The sequence below is a fragment of the Mya arenaria genome, chromosome 17 (assembly GCF_026914265.1).
Source record: "Mya arenaria isolate MELC-2E11 chromosome 17, ASM2691426v1".
Lineage (NCBI taxonomy): Eukaryota > Metazoa > Mollusca > Bivalvia > Myida > Myidae > Mya > Mya arenaria.
The window spans coordinates 1442035-1460000 of NC_069138.1; the positions used below are offsets into that span (position 1 = coordinate 1442035).

A 17966-nucleotide genomic window follows, 5' to 3' on the forward strand; every position below is an offset into this window, starting at 1 on the left:
TTATACTTTGTCCAGAGTATATCTCACACACTGAAGGATTTTAAATCTCTTAAAAATAATCATGACCATGATAATATGGTCAAGGTCACAAATAGCTGTCAAAGGTCAAACCTTATGATACTGGGTCAAGTGTATATTGCTCGCTCTGTGGAGCTCTTGTTATATTTATACTGACAAATGACAGATGTTGGTTAAAATTATTGAAACTATTCTTTGTGTCAAGTTTCAATTCACAAAACAGTAATAGTTTTGTACCTTATCTGATTATTTTTAAGGATATCAATAATCATAAAAATGAGCAATTTTACATTTACCTTAAATCAATTTTCTTTTCTTTGGAAATAACTTATCAAGGAAGTATTGCCACCAAAAATGTTTGTTTGCAGTAGTGAAAAGTGTCTCATTTTTGTTAACTCAGTTATTCATTTTATTTTTCTTAAGGAACAGGAGTAAAAATATTTTAGATGATCTCTGTATACAGCTTGTAAGCCAGAAGCCAATACAATAATTGTTTCATTTTTGAATTTCAGGTAAAAAGAAGAGATGGTCCCATTCTGAACAGACTATGCTGCAGGAATAAAATCCATAGATGTCTTAGGGGAAATTGACAAGTGCATAAAACAGACTTAATCCATTGTCAAAACATTTGTGCCAAACTATACAAAAGATCTTTGGCTCACACTAGAACAAAACTCAATAACATGAAACTAGGTGAATCTTGTTAGATAAGGATACATTATGTAAAGGTGAAAAGCAATATGTAGCACCACTCAATGTATAGTTTTGTTCTTAGTACAAAATTTCTAATCAAAAGTAACATATCTGAACTTTGGGAATCATTATCGTTTTGAGGACACCAAATATTGTACAGTCTGACTTGTTATCATTAGTTTATAGTGGTTTGCAAAAGGATCACACATAACACTAAGCTATATTAAACAAATACAAGGATCTTTTTGACTCAATTTTAATATTTGTTTTATGTTTAATGCTGTTTTCCCTATCTGTGGAGGCTGTACAAACAGGCTGAAAATGTAGTTATCTGTTGATAGAACTGATACAATTATTGTCTGTCAAACTTTATAGGACTAAGTTTGATATCAAGACTGGTAAAAGGAGTAACTCAATGAATGTTTTAGCTCACCTTAGCCGTAGGTTGTGGGTGAGCTATGAGGATCGTTGAATGTCCCTCATCTGACATCCGTCGTCATCCATACTTACTAACTTAGTTTGTTTACACTCTAGTGGTCACATTTTTGCCTCAATTGTCACAAAACATGGTCAGGATATTTGTCCCAGTAATTACTGTGACGAGTCTGAATATGGGTCATCTGGGATGAAAAACTAGGTCACATGACCCAAAAATAGAAAAATAAGTCTTGTTAACACTCTAAAGGCTACTTTTTCAGTCCATATACATTTTATCATGGAAATTTGTCAGAAAGGTTGTTTCGATGATTTCTAGCTTAATTTGAATATGGGTCATCTGGGTCAAAAACTAGGTCACCGAGCTCAAATATGGAAAAACCATGTTAACACTCTAAAGGTACAATATAACATTTTCAACCCAAATATCCTGGAAATTTGTCAGAAAGGTTGTCTTGATAATTTTTAAGTCAAGTTCGAATATGGGTCATCTGGGGTCAAAATTTAGGTCACTGAGCCCACAACTGTTTAGACCGTTTTACAGGTGAGCGATCTAGGGCTATCATGGCCCTCTTATTTGGGATTGGAGTTATACTACAATTTAGCTACACATGCAATGCCCAATACTAGTATGATGTTTGTATTAAAAGTGCCCAATTGCATAATTTCTACTAAATCTAAAGATGTCTTGAGAAGTCATTTTGTGTTATTGTAAACTAAAGAAAACATTTCAAAGTATTTTGCTTAATTGAAGTGTATTTAGTTTTAATGACCTTCTTATGTATCTATATAGAACACACAAGGCAATTTCTTCCGCTAAACAAAAAATACTTCATTCATGTCTGATTATAACCAGATATAAGTGATATGATAATGTGTAAATCTACACTTAAGTAGCACACCCCTAATGTGCACCGTTTCAAACTATGATCAGCTTGATAACTTCTTAATGTGTATCATTTCCTGGATTCAAAAACAAAATTTAAAAGAAATTTACTGTCAAAAAACAATTTTATTTAAATTTCAATTACCCTACCCCCAATTCAGTATTGTCAATAAAAACGACATCACCCGAGAGACAAGAAAAATCCTTTATTTCATTTTTTCAACATTTTGGTAAGAATTTGGTATCAGAGTGACAAGAAATATATTTGATTTCAGAAATGATACATTATTGATCACATCACCCCAACAAACATAATCATACTGAAATAGCCATATGGTATTTCAATTTTATCATACTGTTTTGACCGTGTAAAATAGAACATTGACGTTGAAAAGCAAAATCAAAAAGTTCTAGAAATACTCATGACCTGTTCTTTATTAATAATTATCTTTAATCTTTTGGGAACATTATGCCAAAAAATCAATATGTTTTACCATCTCATTTAAAAAAAAAGGTTTGTAATTTCCAACCACCTATTTCAGCCGGCCTGCAAGTTATTAAATCTTCATAAAAGCTAATATTTATGTGTAGAAATGTATTTAATTGCCTTTTAATGAAACTACAATATTAACTTCTGTAAAAAATGTTTGCTAATGAAAACAAAGAAGAAGAAAAAAAAAGTATTTGTGCTTCTGGCTGGATTCGAACCACTGCCTTGATACCCTTAAAAGATGTGTAGTCCTGTGCTTAACAACATAGGCATTATAATTGAAGAGTTTCAAGTGGAGTTTTTCATTAGGGGTGTGCTACCTTAAAATAAAAGTCATATCTGATTAAAATTGTATTTCTGTGACATCGCTTAAATGCAAAGTGACTGTTTGTTTGTTTAGGCACTACAGTTGTAGCAACCTTATTTGTTTACTAATAAATTGTACTGAAATATGTTTCTTGAGCCAGGATTGTTTGTATCAAAATTTGTTATTATATTGAAATCATATATTCATGTTCATATATTATTTCTTTTCAACAAACATGGAGTTGGTTAGCCATTTGTGGGTTTAATTATATTCAGAAAATTTCTCTAGTGTGGTAATTGTAATTTGAAAATGTATTTAATTTTTAAGAAAATAGTGGTGAAAATTATGGTGTTCACAAATGACATCCATAATTTACCAGATACATTAATATTTACCAGAGAAATAGATTTAAGCTCGACCTTCGACTTTTGTCCAGCACTTGTAAGCTCTGCCATTATTTTATATAATTGGTCACATGAACACCACCTGCACTTCCCTTTTTTATAAGAAAATTTCCAGCCGTTCTTGACCATGCATGTAAGGTTTATCAGTTACATGTGTTTTATCTTTGTTCATGTCATTTAGGGAAATTTTACATGTGTTTTAAAATGTTATTTCGTTGTGGTCAGATACATATTGTTTGTATGTTTACGATAATATAAGTTACGGGTTTCTTAGTAGGTGACCGGATGTGGGATATATGGGGAGACAATATCAGGTGAGAGCGAAGCTCGAACCCGAATATGGTTTCCTGCGCCCGGTATATCCCATATCGGGCCACCTACTAACCACGTAACGTTAATATCACGTCGACAACTTCATTTCTTCATCGGAATCGGGAAATAGACGTCATTTTGGGTACCATATAAAATTAGTGACCCAATATGATAAAATTATTGGGTCATTGCGTGACCAATGGCGTTGCGTCATTCATGTTGGAGGCGTGATATACTCATATAGATTGATGTTAAGTAACTTTAAATCCTAGGGAATCTAAATTAATAAAATAATTTGTATTATTGTAAGGTTGCTAGATATGAGACAACAGTTAAACACAACAACAGGTTTATTAGTTAAATGTTTTATACATGTTTCACTACGAGGATAGAAAAAATGAAAAGTTGTGGGTGTAACAAAATTTCTTTGATAGCATATTGATATTACCCATTTGTACCGATTTCATTCACATGAACGTTGGAATATCCTATGTAAGATTAAAACTCGTGAAGAATAAAATTTGGATTCTTATATTTTTGTATTTAGTTTTTGTCTAGTTTCGGCTGGAGCGGACAACCATGTGAAAGTAATGAATTGTTGAAACTCCTCCTTGTATCCTATGCCCCCAACAGACTTGACAACATTACCGCTTATACGTCTTCAAAAATCTGGCAGGACGCATTCAGAACTTGGTCAACGTAGAAGGAACGCAGTATATATCGATAAGGACGTAGTATGGTCTTTTTGGACGTGGGCGGACTTTGAACATTGTTAGGACGTGGTCATAACGGGATGTAGTCAGAACTTAATAGGAACGTATGAACGGCAGCATGGACCTACTGAAACCTAGCAGGAACTTGATTTACGTAATGCAAGCTTGGTACTGGACGGTAAATATTGAATGGCGTTTTCATCGCGTTGCCTTTAGGTTGTCATTGCGTTCTTGCTACGTCGATGGGGTTCTCAACACATCCTTTCCACGCTTTAACTATGACTATGGAATGTTCGTTCAACGTTGTAGAAGACCTCATTCCGTTGTAAATACGTTCTTTCGGTGCTTAACACGTCTCGGTGACACGTTTGTATCAGGTTCTTACGACGTCCTGTCAGGTTCTGAACAGAAATCATCTATAAATACGGGACTCTACTCTCATATAAAGTTAATTTATACCAACACTTGATATGATTGAACAATATGCCATTTATAAATAGAACACTGCAATTCCATCTCGATCACAATTACAAATAAATTCAAATCATACGAATGTAATGAGGACATGACAAGCACTTGGTAAGCGCGTGGTGCAATCATCCTGGTCGCAGTAAGAACGTATAGAGAACTCATTGGACTTGGTGCGTTCGTATTAAGAACGCATTGAACGTGGTGCGCCGGTGAAGATGCGCACAGTTCAAACGTACTTGGAACGTTTGAGACGCAGTGAATGCCGGCATGGACGCAGTTAGGACGAGTTAGGAACTTGAGTAAAGCATTTTTGAAGAATTTGACCGCGTCCTCTCTGCGTTTTGTCGAAATTACAAGGACGTAGTTCGGTCTTCGTTGTTTTGTTTTCGTCTAGTGTGATGGGGGTATTATATTTTGCTTTATTTTACTCTTCTTTTTTTTGGGGGGGGGGGGGGGGGCTAGAACCACGCAGTACAAAGCATTATTAAAGTGAGTAGCCCGTACAAAGAAAGTACATTATCAGATCGTAGAGCGTCAACAAAAATGTACAAAACTTAGTGAGTGAATTGTACCAATAACAGTCCGCAAAAATGCAGAGGCGAATATATATGACGGTGTCGCCCCTCTTTTGGTACGTGACATTAAGGGGCGTATATAGCAGCATTCAATATGCAAAGGGGATCGGTACACAGTACGCGAACAAGAAACACTTAAGTTTTCAGTACGATTATCCAAATTTTAAGCCGTATTCAGTATGCATACCTAAACTTAGGCAGTGTTTAGAAGGTTGACACCCTCATATAGTATTTGACTTGCTCTACACGCACACATCTAGATGATAAAAACGAAAAAGAAAATACTGTGCACTATATTTTTATGATGAACAATACAAACAAAACATAAATGTTACTTCCGTTTCTAATTTTCCACTCAAAGTATTAATTTCTTGGACTTTTATTGAGAGGGAATTTATTCACAAAAAAAACATCATGAATATCGACAATACATTTTGCATAAAAATTATATTAAACTAACCAAAGCACGCACTCCTGAAACTAACGTCCCTTGGGGCATGTTTCGGTTACGTTGGCATTACAATTACTGGTAGTGAACCTAACAACTAAAGCAAAACATAAACGTTTTATTATGTCAAATGTTTGGGTGCCAATTAAAACAGCAGGACAATCTGTACAGGTAGCTGCGTTTTGCACATGTGACTCTACCCCGTTGCTATACGTTTTTCATTTGGCTGGTCAGCGCTTGACTGATTGCAACCCAACACATCTTAAACTATTTGGTACACTGTATTTTGGCCTTTGATTATGTGTTCACCATTTAGTTGCGATGAACTTGACTTCCATATCTTCATGCCGTAGTCCCAATACTAGTATTTGGAATAAGGTGAACTGACCCAATATATAGTGTTTACGTATATAACTATTACACGTGTTTATTTATAAATAGAATTAGGTCTATGCCCCAATTATAGTATTGGGTCGGACCCAGGTGTTATTGTGTGTTTATGAAGCGTATATATTAAGTTATTAACATCAAATCACTCGTATGAGTGATAATCGATAATGGGCCCGGGCTGCACAATTAATAATCGCTGATTAATCGCGGAATCTCTATACAAATGGGTTACTATAAGTGTTTGAAAATCGGACTCCATTTGCTATCGATAATCGAATCGAATCAGACCAAGCATTTCGATTTACTATCGGACAATAATCGAATGTTCATTATATCAGTAAGGAATACATTATTTATACATAGTATCACGAGTATTTAAATGGTTAAACCTGGATTCAGTACGTGTGATGCTATAGACATTTTTTTTTTGCAACAGAGAGTAAATTTCCATAACCCCTTTCTGTCTTTTAACAACTTAACGAAAAAAATCATTACAACACAACACAAACTGAATTGCACATTATACTGCAAAATGATGCACACTGGAACATGTAAGTTATCTTAATATTTTATCCATGTCAATGCATATTAAATTGTTGTGAACCAGTTAAATTAAACATTTAATTAGAACATCTTTTTTTCATAAAACTTTCAACAAAAAAGAATTTAGTTAATTACAAACCAAGCCAAAAACGGTTTTAAAAACAGAATGCATCGAGCCGGGATCCCGGGTACTTACAAGAAAGACCGGACCCACTACATCATAGAGACAGGTTGTATAAGAATGTTTTATGAACACACACTTAAGATTCATTTGTAATTTTGGAAGAGGTTGTAAGTTTTTAAGCAAAAGTATTTACATTCACCGCATTTGTATAAAAGTGTGACATCCCTTGTTTAAATGAACTCAACGATAATTTATCTGAAAGAAATATTTACATTTACTCGACTTTTACCACAAAACAAAAAAATACGTAGTTACCGGAAGTAACATTAGCGACATCGATTTTGAACAACCGCTATCGATTGTCGCCGACATAGCATTGTCAGCGACGATTTATCGATTGTACTCGATACTCGTTTCATCACTAGTTACCATTTATAGTAACATATGTATTAAATACATATATCAACATATATTTTGATCAATTGTCGTTTGTCTTTCTTTTTTCATGCCAATTTGTTAATTTTACTAATTCAAGGAGGCCTTTGATGTTTTGCATCAATGTTCTTTCTTTTTTTTCAATTATATATTTTACCGGTCCGATTGATAACCATGAGTGTAGATAGCATATGAGTGGTTGGTACGTCAGAAAGCAACAACGAGAACTTCTGTCACCTGTTGGAATACTTGTAGAGAGCCATGAATACACAACAATGACTCGTTGGTTCGTAAGAAACCCTGCGAGTTCTCGGTCACCTGTTGGAATACTTGTAGAGAGCCATGAATACACAACAATGACTCGTTGGTACGTTAGAAACCCTGCGAGATTCTCTGTCACCTGTTGAAAAACTTGTAGAGAGTCATGAATATACAACAATGACTCGTTGGTACGTTAGAAACCCTGCGAGTTTCTCTTTCACCTGTTGGAAAACTTGTAGAGAGTCATGAATACACAACTATGACTCGTTGGTACGTAAGAAACCCTGCGAGTTTCTCTGTCACCTGTTGGAATACTTGTAGAGAGTCATGAATACACAACAATGACTCGTTGGTGCGTTAGAAACCCTGCGAGTTTCTCTGTCACCTGTTGGAATACTTGTAAAGAGCCATAAATACTCAATAATGAATCGTTGGTACGTAAGAAACTCTGCGAGTTTCTCTGTCACCTGTTGGAATACTTGAAAAGAGCCATGAAAACAAAACAATGACTCGGTGGTACGTAAGAAACACTGCGAATTTCTCTGTCGCCTGTTGGAATACTTGCAGAGAGTCATGAATACACAACAATGACTCGTTTGTTCGTAAGCAATACTGCGAGTTGATCTGTTACATGATTGAAATGCTTGTAGAGAGCCATGAATACACAACAATGACCTGTTGGTTCGTAAGAAACACTGCGAGTTTCTCTGTCACCTGTTGGAATTCTTGTAGAGAGCCATAAATACACAACAATGAAAACGTTGGTGCGTCAGAAACTCTGCGAGTTTCTCTTTCACCTGTTAGAATACTTGTAGAGAGTCATAAAAACACAACAATGACTCGTTTATACGTTTAAAACTCGCTCTTGCAGGATTACACGAAAAAGGCTTATCAATCCTTAATTAATCACCATTTTCCAAAGATTTTTATTTTTACAGTTGTGGCCAGAATAGTACAGATCTGTACAGCAACCCTGCAAGATTCTTTTCATGAAATTGATTTCGTTAACTTATGAAAGGGTGTCTTTGGAAGTGCCTCCTTGTTATAAAAATGTGAAGCCAAATATATTTAACTAGTGTCTGGATATAGTCAACACTATTAATTTATATAGTATGAAAAAATAACGTCAGTATACATATTTCCGACATATTTCACTAGTGTAATTACTATTGACGTGACGTTGGAAAAGAGTGCGCTATATTGCGCTCAAACATAAAATAAGTATTTTTATACATCCTGTAATATTATTCAAGTAAAGGTGATTTTATTATACCAGGATGCAGCATTCTTGATAAAAAACAGCCAAAATGTTCTTAAGTAAGGTCCCGAAACCCCATCCACAAAATCATCAAATTCGGGGCCATTTTATTTGTGTTCCTTGGGGAAGGATGAACGTCCAAGAATATTACCCAAAACGCACCACCTCTAAAGTTTAATCCTCCCCCTCCCATCCTTACATATAGTTGTAAAACGATGTCGATCTGCAAGGGCATCACTTTCGAAAAGTTCATCATGTCTTAAAGACAAAAGCTTTTGTTTAAACATTCCATATGAATGGCCTATAATGTTCAAAGTGTCGAATTCCACATTATCGGCACCCTAGCGTATCATAAGCTATATGATACCCTGGGCAAAATCATCTGTAAAAATCATAAATAATTAATCAGGTGAAATCCAGCAGCTTGATTGGTCGCATGATACACATCACATGCGGTGCGGAAATGGCCGAGAAGTTACGGATGTAATCTCGGTTCGAAATAATCCAATAAGATCATGGCTTACAATTCGTTTTAGGCAGGATATTGTTAAATATGCCGATAGCTCTTCATAAAGGAGATTCTTTCCTTTTTTGTTATTGGCTATCTCATTGGTCGGAAAATGCTTATAAATATTCAAGATTTACGAAGTTTTCCTAGCCAATTTGTCAAGGGTATCATGTAGGTTATGATACGCTGGGGTGCCGAGGATGCAAATTAAAATAAATACCAAAATATTTTGCAGTGGATATGAGTTTTTTTCGGTCTAAGGGTAACAGACCAACCTTGGAGGTAAATGCATAGTTCTAATTCAATCATGTGATATAAGTTTAAAACAGACTGTAGTAATTTGAGAAATGAATTTATTTTCAACGAATTTTGCGTAGAACTGAACTGATTTTTGACATTTAATTATTACATAACGATATAAAAGATTGATAATTTTCAAGTTTGATACGATATGTTATTCAGTTCAAATCATTTTCATAAGCTGGCAATTTTGTTACAAACTACCCCCTGTTCCGCATTTTCCGAAAAACTCGACTGACTTGCGTCCCTTGGCGTTGCTATACATGCGTAGTTGCTTCCCTTGGAACTGCCTCTCGGTTTTAATAGAGAATGAAGATAAAACGGGAGCCAGTCAATCGACATATCAACTTCCGCGTCCGCGAAAATTCAGTAAAAAACATGGACTTTCCGAGGTTTCCAGTCTACTTACATGGTTTATCACCAAAATAACGAGTAAAACATATGGATTTTGCTTAATCTTCCGAAGTAGACGCTTTTAATTTGAAAGTTAACAGAAGAAATGGAACGAATCAATATGTTCAACCAAGTCAAACTAGCATGAACCACTCATTTTTCAAATGTTAAGTTTTGAACAAAAAACAAGATTTATTTGTTAGAACAATGTTTTTAAAGTACAAAACTTTTTATTTCTTGAAAAAATATTGATAAATAATTTTTTTATGATATTTTTTGTAATGGGGGGGTAGCCATATCATATGTAAAAAATGACTCCAAAAAACGGTTCCAGGTCTTTTTTTATCTAGCAAACAAACACAGCTATACTTTCTTGCATTTTTCGCAATATATAACAAGAATATAACATGATATTAACCAAACACAACACAAATCTTCTAAAAATTAGTCTATATGCACTTAAATATAGTGAAAAATAATCACAATTCAGCCCTGTGGCGACACTCCCGATGGTCAGTTTTCTCCTTTACTGCTTTGATGTGGATGGGGTGTCCAATGGTGATTCTGTGTGCCTCAGAAGGTCTGAAAATATATCAATAGTATCATTGTTATTGCAATGAAACAAATATATTTAAAATTCTAAACTTTTATTTACATAGGAATATCATTTGCATGTAACATTTAACTTATTGGATTTCACATCACTGGTCAATGGAAACGTCTATGTGTTAAATTGCTTAAGCCTGCCTTGTATAAAACACAGTTTTTAACCTTTTTCAATGTTTTCAAGAGAAACTAAGCATTTTTTAAAATTGTAATGCATAAAGCATTGGAAATAGTATACATATTGTTGCGTTGTCTTTATAAATTTGTACAATTGTGGTGTTTGATACCTGAAACCATACCAAATATGAAACATTGTAATTCAATTACTTACCCTGCTGGAGGATGGAGTAGAAATTGACAGTCTCGGTAACACAGGCCTGCTTGGCGGCTGTTTGAGAGGCTTCCTGGGTTCCCGTACTCTATGTGGGCGCTTCGGAACTGGTTGATCAGTTTCAGACTCACCAAAGTCCAGACTCAAATCAGAAGATGCTGATTTCTACAACAAAATACATAGATATATGTATATATATTTTTGTAATTAACTTAATATTATTAATTAATACACTACCATATTTTTATAACTTTTATATCCTAAGATGATACTTCAAAATGTTCCTTTATTTTCAAATATTGTAGTTAAAACATTAATTGACTTGTTATAACATGCGTATTAAAATAACGACAACAAATATTGGGAACAAATACCAAACAAAACCATTAACAAAAATTCATTTCCGTGTTTAGTGACTGAAAGGAAGCTATATAATTATATTGTTCTTATTTGGAATACTTATTTCAAATACTGGGAATAAGGTATATAACATAACTTACATGTTTGCTGGAACAGGATGAACGTTCAAAATTGTCGGTTTCAGGGGGCTGTGTCTCAGTGTCCGAGTCAGAACTTATTACAATAACATCACATGCTTCCTCGGGCTCAGGTGTGTTAAGTCTTTGCCTTAGGCGTTTCACAGAAATGGGACTATCCAAGAACAAGTCTTGTGAGCTTCTCAAATGGTATTCATTTGCTGAATCAGATTCCGATGAGGACATGACCTTAAAATATTAACAAAATGAAGTTTTATTCAAATATCTATTACCGATAAAGAAGCCAGAAATGGAACATATCAGTGACAGTAATTAAACACCATTCAACAAAAATTAAAAACAGTGAAACCTGAAAAAATGATGAAATTAACAATTCCAATCAAAAATGCTTATTTCTAAGCAAAAATAGATTGGATAAAATATATTTATCATAATATTGCCCATTTATGAGACCAACATACATAGACAACATTCAGATAAATTTTCTATCCGAATATTGTGCTTGTCCGAAAACAACAGTTTATCAAACAATGTTAAATACTCTGAAATGAATATTCTTGTCCAGGGACTACAAATAATCGTTATTTTAAATGTTAATCCTAACATACAGTATGAAAACAACAGTCAATTCTCGCTAAAATCAAATACTGACACAGTACATAATGATAAACAGAATTCCGGAAACACTCGTAAGCGTTCGTGGATTTCCGTAAATCTTACAGTGGGGTCATAATATATCCAAATTCTTATCTTTTACAACAAAATATAGTAAAATAATAACTGTTATTTTATTTGTTATACATTGTTCTTCATTATTATCACAATTAGAAAGTTAAACACGCCGTGTACATACCTTATGAATGGAATTTCAACTTTCGATTCGTGTTTATTTTCTTGCAGAAATTTCGCGGGAGAGAATAAATCACGTGTTTAGCAAGATTAATGTATCTAGTTTTGCTATTGGTTGGTTTCCGATAGGTTGTCCAATCAAAATACAGTTTACAAGCTGTGCAAACCACCCTACAAAATCATGTTCCAGCGAGACAACTTTTCGGCATGTGTGTTATTTACCATATCGGAGTTGTCTCCCTTGTGGTTCATGCTAGTCAAACACAGAAAGTTTGAAACAGTTTCAAACTGACGATAAATCCTTTGTTCCTGAACCGGCTGAAGTCTGAATCTGTGAATAACTTAGTGTACCAGTATCAGTATAATATGCAGGGGCGGTTATACAATTTCAATTGGGGATCGGTGTGTTAGCCCAAATAGGCAACAACTTTGCCTCTGTCCAATCCAATCCTTTGACCAGATGTGATGTTGAAAGACCAAGAAAAAAATTGCCAGCCATTAAAAATTTAGGCACTTAAATTCTCATGAAAAACTTGGCACAACAGTAGTGGCACGCAAAACGATGGCTGATTTAGTGGCAGTCATTTGACTGACAAAAGGAATGTCGTGCTATGTTATAACAAAAGTGGCTTTAAAAACCTAGGTATTTATCGATGGGGTACTATCAAAGTTTGTATTTAAAGAAAGGCCATCTCTAACCGTCGGCTTGACTAAAGAGTAACATCCCTTTTATGTAAATTAGCCATGGAGTAGATTATTTGCTAAGCAAAAGTTCTCAAATGTCAACCAAATTTTACATCAAGGTTAGCTAGATAAAACCTGCACAAAATGTTAAATCATTTAGCAGAAACTTCAAATGTATGCATCTATTTATAACATTAATTTTGCAAAACTATCTCTTGTGAAATTTGCAAAAAAGCGCATATGTTGTTCCTAAAGGTGAGAGAACTTCATCATGGTTCATGCTGGCTTTGACAAAACACATGTATTTCTCTACATAGGAAATTGGTGAAATTACTACAAACATCTGAACATGATTAGTATGCCATGAAATTACTATGCACTGGCATTCCGAACCAGTGCATTAGTAGTCTATGGGATGCTTAGTCACAATCTGCCATTCACGGAATCTGACAGAGTAATACAAATTAACTAGATAAATTAAGGTAAGTGTGATACTATTTCAAAGAACAAAGTCATGTGGAAAGATTAAGGACAAACTTGCAACTCTAGAGTCTAAACATCAAAGTGGTCAAGACATGTTAAAGCTGCACTCTCACACATATAGCATTTTTACAACTTTTTTATTCTTTGTCTTGGAAAGAGCAAATTTTTGCGTTGGTATCAGCAAATATACGATAAAAGATTGCTGACAAAAGATCAGATCATAGAACTTCATATTTCCATTCGAAAATTCATGTTTTATGGCTTAAATGGTTCCTAACGGTTTAAGAAAAATGCATAAAACATCAATTTTTGAACTTAAATGTAAACATTCGAGATTATTTTTTTTTGTCAGCAGTCATATAACTAGTTTCAGTGCATTTTCGCAAAAATTGGCTCGTTTCAAGAAAAAAATAAGAAGTCAAAACGTTCAATCTGTGAGAGTGCAGTTTTTATTTTATGATATGATGATAAATTTCGTTGATTAATGCTTTTAGCCCAGATCTAGATAATGTCTTGAAAAAAAAATATTCACAAAACTGATTTTCCATATGAGTATTCCATGTATTCATGAGCATTTTATGATGTTGACTTACTTAAGTTGATTCATCTTCATAATATCCAATCAAAGTTATACACAATAAACAATATAACTGATAGTGATACTTGTTTTTATACTTATATTAAATGTTGAAAAAGATACTGATATAAAGATATTGCATGTAATTGATTTTCAATACTCTGATATGTTTGAAATTTGATTCAGTGTTTAACCTTACAGTATTTTTTAAATCCTATAGAATTACAGTTTAAAGACAAAAAGCAGTAAAATAAAAGTAAAAAATCAAATGCTGAATACAGAATATTTCACCAATAAAATCATAAACAAAGCAACAGTAGGTCATAACATGTACATAAAGAACGAATCTCCACCAACACAAAATTTGACATACAACATACAGATTGAATGTCCTTAAACTTTGATTTTATTTTATCATACACAAGTTTTATCAAATTAATTCTCTATTTTATGTATGAATTTTTATTCAATACAACAAAAAATGCATTTCAGCAAGCAGTTTTATTTTTTAAAAATACAGCCATTGTCCATTTCACTCTTTGTACTCAATGCATTTATAGCAGCTGATTGCTTTTTGTTCACAAAATGACTTGTATACATGTAAATATGGTTAACATATATTTTCAAGTGGGGTTTAATTAAAATAATTCAGAAAAAAAACTAAAGATTTTTCAGTCTGCTGTACAACAAAAAGTTAGAATGATAAGAAGTTTGTCTTAAAGCATTAATATTTTAAGTTTTCTGATTTGTCACAATTTGATAGAGAATTTCACAAGCAGATCCAGTGGGATGGGGGCATCCCCCCACCCCCATCCCAATATCTAAGATCAGTTTTGTTTCAATATAGTAGAAAAAGAGTAATAAAATAATATCCCCAAAATGCACCATTTCGATCAAGAAATTGTGAAAATTTCAAACACCACTGCCAATGCTTTTAACCAAATACATTTCAGTTCTAATGGAGGGCCGCAAATTAAATGTTTTTGCCCCTAAATTATGCCTCCCAGTTTCAAATACTGAATCTGCCCTTGAATTTCCCATTGTAAATCAAGCCTCTATTAAAAATTGCACAATAGAAGGATCAACAGCCTTTTAGCTAGGACCAACAGCCTTTTGATGACTGTAAATAGTACAAATTTCTATTAAAATCACTGAACCTTATTTTCACCCAGAAACTGAACTTTCCACAAACTCTAAAGTTGTTGATTTATGATTTTTTTCAGTCTTTCTTGTTTTTATTTGTTTTATTATTTTGATGGATCACTCCCTTTTAAGCGGTTCCTAAAAGTGTTAAATCATGTGATTATGGGGGCTAAAGGCCCATAACTCTAGCTCAATGATTTGTTTACAGATTTATTTTACAACATACTTTCAATAAATAGGCAAAATAAGTGAGTATCACTTAAATGAAAACCAACCATTGTTGTATTTAAAATGTGAACGACGGTCTTTAAAATCTCAAAGTCTCTTTTTGGCCAATATAAATTAATTGCTAGATTAATTGCTTTTCAACCATTTTTTTTTTAAATGGGGGTATTTTGTTGTTCATTAGATGAATGTTCATGCTCTTTCTTAATGCATAAGGGGCCATAAACATGAGTTTCTAGACGAACCACAATCAAGATCATAACATTTTTCTTTTTTTATTTGATTGGGAAAAATATCTTATATTTTGCTTTGGGAATGGGTCCGATAGTCGGACCCGTGGGTACTATAGAAAAAGCCCTGTAATCCTATACGAACATGGGGCATCAGTTAGTGTTTTAGTGATCATAGGTTCGAGCCCATCATTGGGCCCACTTTTTCTCACAGATTTACTGTTAACTGTTATTGTGGAGGTCATTCTTTGATAAAATACAAGTACTTATCAAATCACTCACCTTTATCACTCACAATTTTATCTTCCTAAGTAGAGTGCAACACAGCATTCCATTTAAAATGCTGACTTAAAACAGCCAAATGTAAAGCAATATTATGGAATGCTGGTTGTTCCAATTTCCTTGTATCAAAAAATCTCCAATGTTTATAACCTGTCCAAGTCCTCGCAAGTATTACGATTGCAATTATTGTTTGGTAAATCAATCCATACGGTCGTAAAAGTTTAAGATCGTCTGCATTTCATTATCGCTACTTATCTTGTGCAAATCAATCCATGCGGTCGTAAAAGTTTAAGATCGTCTGCATTTCATTATCGCTACTTATCTTGTGCCACTGACTTGTCTGTCATTGACGGTTTCTGAAACGTAGTGATACCTGTAGGATACCTGTAGGATACCTGTAGGATACCTGTAGGATGATTTTGGGTTCTGTATAAGGACTTGTGCCCTTTTTAAACCCCTCTTCGTCTAAACGATGCCATGGCCTCCATTTTAAATGGCTTATTTTAATCCAAGGGAAGTAACACGTTTATATTTATCGCATGGATACAGACTGACTTCATATAAAACACTTCGTGTCGCTATTCAAACCGACTACGTAGATTTTGTAGATTTATTTCTTACATCAATATGTAGGCGATATCAGAAACCCAGAAATATCTAACATTTTCCGGGAAATTAAAGCAATGCATTGTGGTAAATGGTGCAATGCATTGTGGTACTCGCTGGGCATGCGCACTTAAAACAAAGGGAGACAACACAGTGTCCACTCATTTCAAGGGCATTAATTCATCTAGCAACCATAGAATGGGCAGAACAGAGGCCGGAATCCGTGGTAATGGTAGACCGTAGAAGCAAAATTTACGCTTTGTATATTAAACTTGAGCGCGTTTAGTAGAAACAATGAATAAAATTAAGAACTAGAAATTACAGTTCAGTTCACCTTTAAACTGTTTAAAATAGTTAATATCGAAAAAAACAAATTCACAACTCGTCTGATGCAACAACATCTATACCACTAACTTGATATTCAAATATTGACACCATCTGTATTTTGTGTATTCATATGTTTGTTTGTGTGTATTCATTCGTTCGTTCGTTCGTTCGTTCGTTCGTTCGTTCGTTCGTTCATTCATTCATTCATACATTCATTCATTTGTTCATTCATTTAGTCATTCATTCATTCATTCATTCATTCATTCATTCATTCATTCATTCATTCATTTATTCATACATTTATTCGTTCGTTCGTTCGTTCGTTCGTTCAGTCATTCATTCATTCATTCATTCATTTATTCATTCATTCATTCATTCATTCATTCATTCATTCATTCATTCATTCATTCATTCATTCATTCATTCATTCATTCATTCATTCATTCATTCATTCATTTATTCATTCATTCTTTCATTCATTCATTCATTTATTCATTCATACACTCGCTCACTCACTCACTGACTCACTGACTGACTGACTGACTGACTGACTGACTGACTGACTGACTGACTGACTGACTGACTGACTGACTGACTGACTGACTGACTGACTGACTGACTGACTGACTGACTGACTGACTGACTGACTGACTGACTGACTGACTGACTGACTGACTGACTGACTGACTGACTGACTGACTGACTGACTGACTGACTGACTGACTGACTGACTGACTGACTGACTGACTGACTGACTGACTGACTGACTGACTGACTGACTGACTGACTGACTGACTGACTGACTGACTGACTGACTGACTGACTGACTGACTGACTGACTGACTGACTGACTGACTGACTGACTGACTGACTGACTGACTGACTGACTGACTGACTGACTGACTGACTGACTGACTGACTGACTGACTGACTGACTGACTGACTGACTGACTGACTGACTGACTGACTGACTGACTGACTGACTGACTGACTGACTGACTGACTGACTGACTGACTGACTGACTGACTGACTGACTGACTGACTGACTGACTGACTGACTGACTGACTGACTGACTGACTGACTGACTGACTGACTGACTGACTGACTGACTGACTGACTGACTGACTGACTGACTGACTGACTGACTGACTGACTGACTG

At 34.5% G+C, this 17966-nt stretch overlaps 1 protein-coding gene and 1 long non-coding RNA gene across 5 annotated transcripts in view; one reads left to right on the forward strand and one right to left on the reverse strand.

Annotated features, from left to right (window-relative positions):
- The window catches only part of LOC128224058 (uncharacterized), a 42818-nt gene extending 38741 nt beyond the window's left edge, over positions 1-4077 (forward strand). For all 3 annotated transcript variants that reach the window (XR_008259421.1, XR_008259420.1, XR_008259422.1), the window contains one exon: positions 531-4077. This is a non-coding gene — a long non-coding RNA (uncharacterized LOC128224058). The remainder of the gene's footprint in view (positions 1-530) is intronic.
- A 6198-nt stretch (positions 4078-10275) lies between these two features.
- Positions 10276-12306, reverse strand: LOC128224059 (uncharacterized). 2 transcript variants are annotated; one of them, XM_052933692.1, is made up of 4 exons: positions 12252-12306; positions 11402-11626; positions 10902-11066; positions 10276-10546 (listed from the first exon to the last, which is right to left on the reverse strand). In XM_052933692.1, exons 2-4 carry the CDS (start codon positions 11621-11623, stop codon positions 10538-10540), a joined length of 396 nt encoding a protein of 131 aa, XP_052789652.1. In that variant the 5' UTR covers positions 11624-11626; positions 12252-12306; the 3' UTR covers positions 10276-10537. The 2 variants fall into 2 exon arrangements, with proteins under 2 accessions (XP_052789652.1, XP_052789650.1); XM_052933690.1 differs by lacking the exon at positions 12252-12306 and adding an exon at positions 12051-12092.
- Between the last annotated feature and the right edge of the window lie 5660 nt (positions 12307-17966).